Raw genomic sequence first — 12,459 nt, forward strand, 5'->3', positions numbered from 1 at the left:
CTTTTTTTTTTTTTTGCTTTTTTTTTAAAGCCACGATTCTGCCTAGTAACCAAATATGCTGACTTCTTCTCCTGGTGCTGAGATCCCAGGCTGGAATTTCTAATGAGACACATCAATATATGTTCAATGTGGGCCATTAGTCAAATAGTAACCTACTAGGTCACCAGTGATTGATTGTACAACACGAGGGGGGGAAAAGTGTCGTTTTTGTATTTTATTTAAAAGGGACCATGTAGAGCTTAAAACATGAATGTCACCATTTGATGCACCGTACCAGATTATAGCTCTAAGATAATTCTCATCTGTAGTCCCTTGGCAGGTCTAAACAGGGAAAGCAGTTTCAATGCAGTAAGCGTTTACTACAGTCGACAGCTATAGTCACTTGTCATATTATATGTAAATGCATTAATAATGTATGTGCTATATTATCATTCTGTAACACTGACAGGGGCCATTCTGTAAAATACTGTATATAGTAGTACTACTCTTTAAGTACACTTTGTTGCCTTCTGTAGTTTTACTTTAAAAAAAAGTAATACAGGACTTTTAGTTGTGATAAAGTAATTAATGTTGTTGTTACTTTTACTCAAGTAAATGATCTTCACCAATGCACTTTACTTAATATATTTCTGTACTGTACTAAATAACATAAAAACCAAGGAAATAAACGGGATTATTTTGTAGAGGTCTAAGGTGAAGGACTTCTTTGAGGATCCTTGTTAAAGGAAAAACTGTGTGTACTTGTGTCCTACAAAGTAGTCTCCTTAGTATCCTAATGATCAATAGGTCCACTCTGTGTATCTCCTCACTTATGAGTCGGTAATAATTCATCACTTTGAACAACAAAAATACATTCGGTAGACTCTCCATACTCCAAAACGTACCAGTAATTGATTTTATGTATTTTAATACAGTGAAGAAAGAAATATTCAGTTATACCTAAGTAAAAGAAGCAATACCGCAATGTAAATGTAATCCATTACCACTGTCCCTGTAATTGTATTATATATCGGTTATACTATCGAGGCTGCATTAATGACTTTGCAGTATTTTAATGTTGTAGCTGGTGGATGTGATGCTCATTTTAACTTCATGTACTGTTGAGTAGTTTAGCAACAATTCATCTGCAAAGTAACTATAGCTTTAAAATAAATGTAGTGAGGTAAAAATACTTCCCTCTGAAATGTAATGAAGTAGAAGACTAATGTCTTTTACTGTCTGTTGTGTTTAAGATCTAGTCCATGTTCTATGACATCATTTAGGGTAAAGTCTAACTCTTTTCTGCATTCTGACACGTTTCATATCAACGCTTCAGTACGCACAGTATGTAAATATAGCGTACTTTTATGTATGGAGCCCTTCCGCAGAATATCACACAAAGTTTTTTTCTGTAATATGCTGCAGTTTATTAACTCTAGTTGTATTACATATTAAAAACATCAAGTAGAAATGGCCACATATCTACACAGCAGCAGAAGCAGGGGTTTTGGGCTAAACTGAGCAGGACACTGTTGTGCTTTTAATTTCTACTCGGCTGGGAACAGAAGATAGATAATCCTTGAAACGAAGCCACAGACACACTCGAGTTGTCCCCTCTCTATATGTTAAAGGTTGTGGATGGTTACTCTAGTCACCATAATGCGAGAGTGCAGTTAGGAATGTCAGCTAATTCATACTGGGGTTATTAAAGAGTAACTTAAATCGTGTTTTTCATGACCTCATCTGGTTTAACTTCTCATGTTGCTGCAGTGATGTACAGGAGCAAAGCCATGTGCTGCTGTTGACGTGGGCAGCAGCTAAAAAGAAAGACGCGCCTTAAAATAATTAATATTAGTTAAAGCGTACGTACGCTACATTTAGGATATTTTCACGGCTTTGCCCTGCCGTCAGACAGCCCTTTTATGACGGGAAATTAAGGCTGTTATCTTTTCTCTCTTCAAAGCCACCAGACTCCACTGACAAAAACAGTACTTTTACCTTACAGAACACAGGAGCTGCTGCTCTGCCGCTGCTTTGATCGGTCAGTTTGTATGAGTTATTGTGTGACTTTGGTGTTTTAAAGGGTTAGTTTGGATTATTTTGTCAAAGGAGTCTCGTGTGGCTTTAAAGATAACATAGATAATCAGTTCCCCATTTGGAAAGGGCTGTCTGACGGCAAGGTAAAGCGGTGAAAATATTCCAAATATGGCGTACACTCCTTTGTAGGTGGCTAAAACACGTTTGGCTGATGTCCACAGAAGCACATTGCTCTGCTCCCGTGCTGGTACTCCTGTCTGTTTCTCTTAACTGGGGGCGTGCCGACTGCCATCCGCTATAACTAATACACTGACTATGAATAAGTCCCTCACACAACCCCTCTTCAAAAAATTAAATATATTCCTTTAAGTTACTCTTTAACAAACAAACAATATACTCTGTGCCTAAAGAAGCCAAATATATATTTATAAACATTGTTTCTAACACCACATGATGGTTTGTGGCCTAATGAAGTTTCTACCAGAGTATACAAATATACCAGCGGCTGTGGGACAGTGTTCATTTCCCACCATGTTAACACCTGATTGATGTACAATAAACCTCAGAACAATCTTTGCATCTAAAGAAATTTGAAGTTACTACCATTTCAGTCTATACTTCAATATCATCTAGTGATATTCATGCGCAGGTGAACATAAAGCGTCTATGCACGGCACTTATTTTTAAATGTGAACAATCCACACACGTGACTCTGCACAAACAACCGCCTCGTCATCTTTTTTGCAACATTCTGCCGTGGTCCACCGGATATACGAGTGTTGACTCCACCTAAAGCATAGTTTTGTCATTTAAATGTAGATATAGGCAAGGGTGATTGGAGCTAACAACACAGATTGAAGAACAAAAAAATAAAAGATAGCACACATACAGTACACTTGTAACAAAGATCAACATAGAAATAAAAGACGAAATATCAAGAAATGGACGCTTTCATATGGTAACGTAAGATATGGCATATACTGTAGAACTGGGCACAATGAAACTACTCATTTGCCTTGAAAGAAAAGATTTGCAAACATAAATTGTGGTGAGGTGGCGTTAAAATGAAGGTCTTTGTAAACATTGTCTGTTCTAGGCCTCTGATTCGGACTGGTCGGTGGCGACGCTGCCGTTCAGCTCGCCCAGTCCTGTCTGCTCCTGGATGTCCGTCATCTCTCCCACGATGAAGGTCGGCTCCCCTCCTTTGCTGTTGGCCGAGCCGCTGTCCGGCTGCTTGGCCGCCTGGTTGGTCAGGGTGGGCTCCTCGTCCAGCCTGCTGGAGATGGACCAGTAGAGGTGTGCGTCCAGTCTGGCCGCAGCCAATGAGAGCTCACGTGCAGAGACGGAGGGCGTGTCCACCTTGGAGGAGGGGAAACGAGTAGAGTTGGTCAAATCACTAAACTCTTATTTCAGATTTCCACTAAAAGAAGAGATTAGCGTTGCCAAGATGGCAAAAAGAAGCCCCATTCACTGAGCTAGATTTTAGCCTTTTTGGGAAATACACTTATTTGCTTCCGTGATGAGATTTATCTGAGCTTTATTATATTAGCTTAGTTTAAAGACTAGAAACAGCTAGCCTGGCTCTGTCTAAAAGTAACAGAATCCAGCACCTTTAAAGCGCACTAATTAACATGTTAAATCTCGTTCTCCTTTGTTTAACCCATAAAGAAGCCAAAGTGTCAATTTCTGGGTCCCTACATCTCCCATCCGGCGAAAAGCGGCGAAAAGCAGCGAAAAGCGGCACACAGCTCAGCCCAACTGTCACAGCTGTTGTCATTTTCACGGTCAGTGCTCAGGTTGTGTGGAGCAAACGTACTTAAGCCCATCTGTGCTCCCATGGGCGTGTAGTTCTTTAAATGAGGTGTGGTCAGGCGCATTGTTGGCGCAGTGCTATCTTGAGGCAGCAGAAAGCCATTGAGCCAATGACAAACAAAGCCAAGTCTAAAGTCAATGGCACAGTATTTTCCGTACACTCCGCTTGGTGAACACACAGGGAGGTGCAGCAGCGCCTTCCTCGTCAGTTAAATAGGTTGTTATGTGTTTGCTCATGTGCAGTGAAATGGAATTGTTGAAGGGCCGGGGGGGTTGAGAGACGGCGGAGGGTCCGCTGCTCCCTTAAATGGTGTGACTGCATGCTTTCACTTCGCAAACGAGCAGATTTGTTTCCTCAGCAGAAAACCGCTCGATTCTCCAATTTGCTGAATAGGCCAATTAAATAGCAAAGTGCCGGGGGAAGGAGCACCTGGCCTTTTAAAGGGAGTGGGATATGACACTCTGATGGGTTTAATTCATGTTACACCCTAAAACACTGATTACTTAAGTGACAACATACAACCCCTTTGCGCCTTACTTTGCGTCCAGATTATGTGCTGTTTAACTAGCATGGACACTCCCTTAATGCACTTGTACCATCCACTTAATGACATGCGCTATAGATCGGGATCTTGTCATCTCGAGAAGTGCAAACAGCGTAGACTACAGGAAGTCAAACAGAGCCAGGCTAGCTGTTTGTCCCTGTTTCCAGTCTCTATGCTAAGCTAAGCTAACCAGCTGCTGGTGGTAGCTTCATATTTAACAGACAAATATCAGAGTGGCATCAATCTTCTCACTTTACTCTCAGCAAGAAAACACATAAGTAAATTATTCCTTTAAATGTTGTGGTTTACTTGATCAGTATCCCCTTTTCTCCTCCGCCTGCATCGCCTAACACCGAGTACAACCTGCTTTCAACTCACCCACAGAAGTCAAAATGATTAATTGATGATTAATTTTGAACTCGGTTTGAAGCAGTTTTAAAGAGAGGTCAAACATGTTGCAATGTGTGATGAAGTGCTTCTTTTATTAGTTCTTTAGCATGTTGTTATTGTATTAGTGTCTGTGGTCTCTGTGTACATTTGTATAAAAGCCCATCTAAGGATAGGCATGGATTATAAAAGCTGCTGTGTGTGGCATTGGTCCATGCTATGTCCCTACCGAAATAAACATGAAATAAATACTTCTGTTCGAGTTCCTGCATTTCCCAGCATGCCTTTCAACATCCCCGGGAGAACAAGCGTGAGAACTCAGTTATACATGTAGGCGGAGACAGGAATAGGGACAACAACTTACTCAAACACTTGTAGTCGGAGGAAGAACTGGCATGTTTGCCTCCTCCGATAAAAGGTTTAACAGCAGTGAAAAATCTCATAACAGTTTGACATTCAGGATGAAATGTTTTAATTGTTAGAGCTACCAAACTGAGCCCTAATTAAAACGGACTCATCAAAAAAGTCCTGAGCTGCTTTACCAAATCAAACACTCCCAGCCTGTAGTTTGTCCCCAGCTTGGAAATCCCTCACCTCAAACGTGTGATGAAAGGCTCCGTAGTCGATGTCAAAGAAGCCCTTTGCCAGCAACATCATCGGGCTGAACCTGTGACCCCACATGACTTCCTCCGCTAGATAGGAGCTCCTCGCCTGGCACGTCATCCCTGCACACACAGACACAGCAACACTGATGAGTACCCTCGTGATGCAAAAGAGGAAAGAACTGGGCAAAGATCAAAGTCAACGCAACACACCTGAAACTGGCAGAGATCATTAATTTAGTCACAAACTGTTTAAATTGGCGAGGTGTCTTCATATGAATACTTATACTTCCTCCTAACTCTCTACCCGCACTCTGACTCAGGGAATCAATATTTGGAGTAGGCAGAGAGGCCACCTTTACCTCATGGAAGACGCATCATGAATAGCTCTGATACACTGAATTCCTGCCAACCAGTGAGGATCAGTTGAGTACATCATCCTTCTCAGAATGAATCTGACATAAGACAATATGAGATAAAGAGAAAAGAGATAAACAGGGCCCGTCTAAATCATTCCCCGGTACAGGGAACTCGCTATTTGTTCCTGTCAGACTCTGAAATACAGCCACTAACGTCGCAAACTCTGCTTCTAAATGTGTCACGTCTGAGGGGATCTATGAGCAGAGATAAGTGTAATTAACAGGGAGTTAGCCCGTAAGGGGTCGGTGCCTTGCTCAAGGGCAGATGAGTGTTCGCTGACACACATTAACTGGTGTGGGGATCTGGGTGGTTTCTCTGCCTGCTTGTTGCACACACTAACACTTTTTAATCTTCTATACCAATATATTTTAAAAGACTGCTCCCTAAATCAACAGTTAAGTCATGAGAATGTACAGCATAAGAGCACAAAACTGTCCCTCTGAAGGACACAAGCTCCAGTGATACTTTCCAGTGATTTGTTTCCTATTATAGAACACATTCACCTAAATATACTTGTATCTAAATATATGTATATTTCCCCTGTAATCGCAGCATCAAAAGGCTGTAAAACCTCCCGAACGACGGAGAAGAGATGGAGAGCTCTCAAACAATATATTGCAGATCTAAACTCAGATATCCTGGAAGGGGAATTTCATTTTCTAATGGACAGCTTTGGACAGGGTTTGCTTTCTGTAAAACACTGACGGTATTACTGTAATATCAGACTGTTGTATGCATCTGCAAGATTAATTTCCTAATGCTCAATACTTGTTGTTGCAGCAAAAACATGCATTTACATCATAGAGGCCATTACAACTTTACAGTCAAATTAAATTGCACGGCATTATTTCCCATAAAAAACAATGCTGTTACATTGTTAATCTACAACAAATCATTTAAAGCCCTTGAGGTGATAAAACATTGTTAATGGTATTGTTTGTATGGCTTGTACTTTAATACATTTTAAATATATATGCATTTCTTTTTGTGACTTTCCAGTAATCATTCACTGCACAGGGATTTTTAACAGCACATTTTTCATTCTTCCACATCTCATACGTAACATATAAACATATCCTGCTCTGTCATTTTTATGTTGATTATTTTATCTGTGTTATTCAAAACTGCCAGACTTTTAAGATTACCTGCCTCTAAATGTCAGGGGGCATGCTTTACCAAAGACAGATGGATGATTTTAATGTTTGCATTCTTATTACTTCACTTTAACAACGTTTGACACGATCCTCACCGGTTGCCTCCACCATTCCCTCCAGGATCACCACGATCTCAAAGTCCTCCTTCTCCAGCTGGGCCTGCGACATGTCCCAGAAGGGCGAATGCATGTCGATCTCATGGGAGATCACCAGCGGAGAGACCAGGAAGAGACGATCGTCGCCCGTCTCGAAGCCCACGCTGATGTCTGTCTGGTCCAGAGGGATGAACTCGCCTGAAGGAGACGACAAAACAGGAGGTGAGGAAACGGAAAAGGAGGAGATGAGCTCTTTTCTTTATTTATAAATCAAGATCCTCCTGATTGAGTCATAACAGCATAACCATAGAATCTACTCCGTGTTCCACCTCTGGTAGCTGTTTTAAAGATAGTAGTTGTGGTCGCTGTAGTCATCATGCTAGTCCCATTAGTGTGAAATCTGCACCCATACTATGATTAATCTGGCAGTCTCACCCTCCTGCGTCTGCTTGGACTTGATGAGCTTGGCCCTCATGTTGGCCCCTACGATGTGGGAGCTCCGCAGGTCGCCCACCCTGAACATCAGGCAGAGCTTGTCGTCTCTCAGAGAGATGACGGCGTGTTTGGAGAACACCAGCGTCTCTGCCCGTTTGTTGGGCTGCGAGATCTTCACAAACATACAGCCGACCTGCGCGGAGAGGAGGGGGGGGGAGACAAGGAAGGGGGGAGGTGAAAACTCAAAGACACACAGAGCAACAGAATCAAATATTTGCAGTAACCGGAGAAGCAAAGGATTATTGAAGAATGAATGACTTCTCTTGTTTTTCATAATTAACAGTGATGTAGACAAACAATACTTTGAGCTGACTATTTCCAGTCTTAAAACGCAGTAGTGACACTTGAATTGACCTCAGACTCATTATCTAATATGAATAGTAAAACAGCCCGGTTACTAATATGGCATGCTTCCAGCAAACATGCATAAACATGATTCTGCTCGGACGTCGGCGTGTGGGATTCATCCTCATCAAAAGAGTGCTTACTTGGTGGGAAAAATCGAGCTCCATCAGCACATTTTTTATGTATATATATTATTTTTCAGGAAGCGTTTCATCTGCACCAAATTAGTGTCATTTTGTCTGCACGGTATTGATGCATGCACGCTTCTCTCTAGGCTCAAGAAGAAAACAAATGTGTATTAATTCTTTATTTGATTTAGTTGAGCGAACAGGAGCCCTCGTAATCAAACAGGTCAAACAGCATTTACATTTGTTTTAGATTATTTAGGCGCCTTTCTAAATGAAATAAGATAATTTGAACGTTTGACTAATAATTTAAAAAAAATATTTTGTACGCTTTATATTTCTCTTTAGCCTCCTGATGTCCTATATAGCAGGTTTGACACAATCTGATATCCGATGGTCAGAAATAATTCAGTGTCAGTTATGGCGAGGAATATTTTTGTATGATTATGTCCTGTAAAAGTAAAAATATTGAAACATTCAATTTAGAGGTTTCTGTAAGTGAAATTTTTCAATTTATGTGAAGTCTAATAGCCTCAAAATCAAAATACTGTGTAAATATTTTTCTTTAAATGAACATAATAATCTTCTTCATCAACAACGTTAATCAGAATACATGATGCCTTCAACGTAATCTGAATCTGATCTTTTTTTTGCTATTGCTTTCTGAAAGTGATTTTCCCATTCCTCAGTCTTGCAGCAGCCCCGGCCCGGTGCTCACCATGAAGGCGTTGACCATCGAGCCCAGTATAGCTTGCAGCAGCAGCAGCATGGTGCCCACTGGACACTGGTCGGTGATGACGCGGTGGCCGTAGCCAATGGTGGTCTCTGTCTCGATGGAGAAGAGGAAGGCCGAGATGAAGCCGTTGACATTGTTGACGCACGGCGTCCACGTCTCATCCTCCAGGTGGTCCAGATCACCCCTGGAGGGGGGGGGTGAGGGAGAATGTGTGAGAAAAGGGGGAGGTTGGCAAAGTGGGTGTCAAGAGGAAAAAATAGACAGAGAGCGAGAAGAGTTATATTCTAAGAACAGAGGTGCAGAAATACGACTCGTCTCCTTTCAGCTAATTCTGATAATGAATAGAAGTAATCCTCATATTAACCATAATGATTCACACTTTTTGTTGATGCTGCAAAAACCTACTTTTTCTATTGCAAATCATCACGTGCAGCGTCTTCACCGTGCTGGTTTATCTGTCCTGAGCCACTACGAGTCGGCAGATTCTCTTTGAAACTACTCGCTACGCTGGATAATGGTCCTGATTAACACAGCTCCGGCCAGAGAGGGACAGCTCATTAATGAAAGTGGTGTTAAGTAGTCTATATAATATATGATTTGTATTGACCTGTGTTGGTGACCAAAGGGATTGCAATAACACCGACAGCTCTCTGGCACAGCTTAAGGTGTCCTGTAATTGATATAAAGACGTCACGATTTTTACGAGACGAATACGTTAGCTAATTAGAGCAGCGGATCCATCAGACACATCTAGTGAAGAGGTAACTCATCATGATGAAGTACACTGTGACATTAATACTGCTTTGTCATCTGCTTTTTTTGGGGGGCTGAAAAGTTGGGCTTTTTTAAGCCTTCGTTGCAGAAATGTCTCGCAACGCTGGTCACTCTCTCAAAGAGGTGGTCATCCTCCATCTTTGAGCAATTAAAATGCTGGTGTTGCCTCCTGGTGATCGCGTGATGAATGCACATTTTTGGGGAAATATGATAATTGGCTCTTCTTCCCTGGAGTTTGCTGAGAATCAGTCTGTTATTTATGAAGATACAGCAAAGAGAAGGTTAGCTTAGCTTAGCACAAAGACTGGAAACAGGGGGAAACAGCTAGCCTGACTGTCTGAAGGTTAGGAAAAAATCAGCCGTCAGTTTTTGTACGGGTTAAACAAAGCTAAACTAACTTCTCCCTGATGTAACTTTATATTTATCATACAGATATAAGAGTGGTAACAATCTTCCCATCTAACTCAAAAAATGTGAATGAGCACATTCCCAAAAAATGTCAAACTATTCCTTTAATTAGCAAGAATGAGGAAAGAAGAAAGCACACAGAAAAGGAAAGCCCTGTTTTTGATAATACCAATTTTGCCACAATGTCTGTAATACTTATGTTCTCTTGAGCTGTAGGACTTTTGATCTAGCTCTAAATAAACTAAACAAACGTCTTCCTCCTCTTCTCGACAGTCTTACCGACAGTAGGCTATGAGGTACCAGATGGCCCCGAAAAAGAGCCACGTGACGGCGTAGGCCATGACGAAGACGAAGAGCGAGCAGCGCCAGTTGAGGTCCACCAGCGTGGTGAAGATGTCGGTCAGGTAGCGGTAATGCTCCCGCATGTTACCGTGCTGCACGTTGCAGCGACCGTTCTTCTCCACGTAGCGCTGTCTCTTACGCTTAGTCCGGCCTGGCGAGGGCCGGAGAGAGAGAAAAAGCGACACGATGTGGTTACAGAAGTTTGGGTTAATGTATATGTATGTGCAGTATTAGTGTTGGTGCTTTTTCTACGATGTAAACAAGGTTGAAGATGAGTCTTAACAGGTGTCTTAGTTGCATAAGGCTGTGTTCCAAGAAACCCTTTCAAAACCCTTTAGAATACTTCAAAAACGTGAACACTGATGCCTTTCTACATTACTGAAAAGTGTCGCCGTTTGAAGATACAGCTCTGACTGCAAGTCGCAGGATGCGAGTGGAATGAAGGCACGCGAGGAGATTGGAGGATAAACAGAGGAAGGTGGCAGGAGGACAAAACTGCTCAGAGAGATGCGGTGGCTCAGAGAGAAAGCCAGGCTGGTGAAGAAGGCATCACAGAAATGACAACAGACAAGGAAAGAGAGGAGATGAAGTGCGACAGGACAACACCGTCAAACACTCATTGGACTTTAGTTACTGTACAAACCTAAAGGGACCTGTTGTTTCTTTGTAGTGAGCCTTTTTTACTGTGGGTGCACTCAGACACAACTGAGATTGTGACATATGTAGAATGCAAAACGATCCAGTTTTGTGTTGTTTTTTTCCAGCCCTGACAACAACAGTGTATCAGTGAGCGTGCATCCTACTAAACCTATGAAGTCATCAGGTTTGAAGGAACAGTTCAGCCCTAAATGTCAGTGTCTCTGCCTTTTCATCATAAACATCTTCCTGTATGTTGATATTCTGGTATGAATTTTAAAAAAGTCCTTGCTCTTTGACTGCTCACACCAAAACTGGACATGTTTTTGATTTTGGAAAAAGTCTGCTGTGGCTTGATTGTCTAATTTTGTGCCTCTTGCAGGTATCGTCGCGCAAAAACCAATGAACGCTCACAAAGACGTACAGCAAAGAGGAGAGCAACTGGAGCCAACAAAGAGCAGAGTGACTGGAGAAACAATATGTGCAAGACTGTCAAAATCGCTGAGGGATGAACCTCTATAGAACGGTCCAAATTGCGAGTCGTGGAGTAGAAGGAGGCGCACAATTTTAGTCAACACAAAGTATATGTTTGTTGAATCCAGAGTCAGTCACAAGCTCCAAATCTCTTTATCAACATTTATTTCTTCATTAAAAAGGAAAGTAAGTCACATGCAGAGTCACTCACCCCACCCGAACCTCCCCCTCTCCTTCTCCTTCTCCTTCTCCGGCCCCTGGGTCTTCTTGCGGGGCTCATTGGCTTGGGCCTCCCGCTCAGCCAGCTTGTTCTGGAACGACCTCTTGACCTTAACTAAGGGCGGAGGTGGCAGCTCCGTGTCTGTGGTGCCGACGGGGCCCAGCTCCTCCGATAGGTTGAAGACTCCAGGGGAGGCCGTGGCCTCGGTGGCCACGTCCACTTTTTCCCCTTCCCCCTTCTCCTCCACAGGGAGCGAGAGAGAGTCCGGGCAGGCGGGAAAGACCGAGTTCTCAAGCGCCATGGTCCGTGTGAGTGTGTGTGTGTGTGTGTTTGTGTCAGGTGTATTAGCGTGTTATTGATATCCTCCCTATGGCAGTCTCTGTCCAAAGGCTATTGATTGGACCATTTGTTTGCCTGACTGAAGCCTGGAACATAGGAGAAGAACACAATGATCACGTGAAATCCTGAAATCGATTAGCTGTTTTGCTGTCACACTAATTCACGACAGGTGATTTTTTTTAAAGAAATAGCACCCATACTTCAGGAGCTTTTCAGTCCCTTTAATTTATCTTAAGATACAGCTTTATTTTCTAGGCCTGTAGCTTCTGTGTTGCTTGCCACACAGATCTGACTTCCTGTCTGCCTGTTTCTTCATTTCACCTCTTTTTGAAAGCAAAATGAGCAAAAAATAAAGAAGGAAATCACAGCGTTTGAGGTTGATTTTACAACTTTTAAATTAGAGGTGAAGGGAGAATAAATCACTTTCTCTGCTAATCTGCATAGTCGAGCCACTTCCACCGTTTAGCATGTTTCATAAAGCACCTTGGTGTGTGTGTGTGTGTGTGTGTGTGTGTGTGTGTGTGTTTGTGTGTG

General features: G+C 42.3%; 1 protein-coding gene across 1 annotated transcript in view; it reads right to left on the reverse strand.

Annotated features, from left to right (window-relative positions):
• Nucleotides 1-202: 202 nt before the first annotated feature.
• The window catches only part of kcnj9 (potassium inwardly rectifying channel subfamily J member 9), a 13,228-nt gene continuing 971 nt past the window's right edge, over nt 203-12,459 (reverse strand). The window contains exons 2-8 of the mRNA XM_031870706.1: nt 11,578-12,011; nt 10,194-10,407; nt 8,715-8,916; nt 7,467-7,659; nt 7,032-7,229; nt 5,355-5,485; nt 203-3,375 (exon numbers count right to left, since the gene is read on the reverse strand). Of these exons, the coding sequence (XP_031726566.1) occupies nt 3,109-3,375; nt 5,355-5,485; nt 7,032-7,229; nt 7,467-7,659; nt 8,715-8,916; nt 10,194-10,407; nt 11,578-11,887 (1,515 nt within the window). The 5' untranslated portion in view covers nt 11,888-12,011 and the 3' untranslated portion in view covers nt 203-3,108. The remainder of the gene's footprint in view (nt 3,376-5,354; nt 5,486-7,031; nt 7,230-7,466; nt 7,660-8,714; nt 8,917-10,193; nt 10,408-11,577; nt 12,012-12,459) is intronic.

Source organism: Anarrhichthys ocellatus, unplaced genomic scaffold, assembly GCF_004355925.1.
Source record: "Anarrhichthys ocellatus isolate YVR2014 unplaced genomic scaffold, GSC_Weel_1.0 scaffold54, whole genome shotgun sequence".
NCBI classification, from domain to species: domain Eukaryota; kingdom Metazoa; phylum Chordata; class Actinopteri; order Perciformes; family Anarhichadidae; genus Anarrhichthys; species Anarrhichthys ocellatus.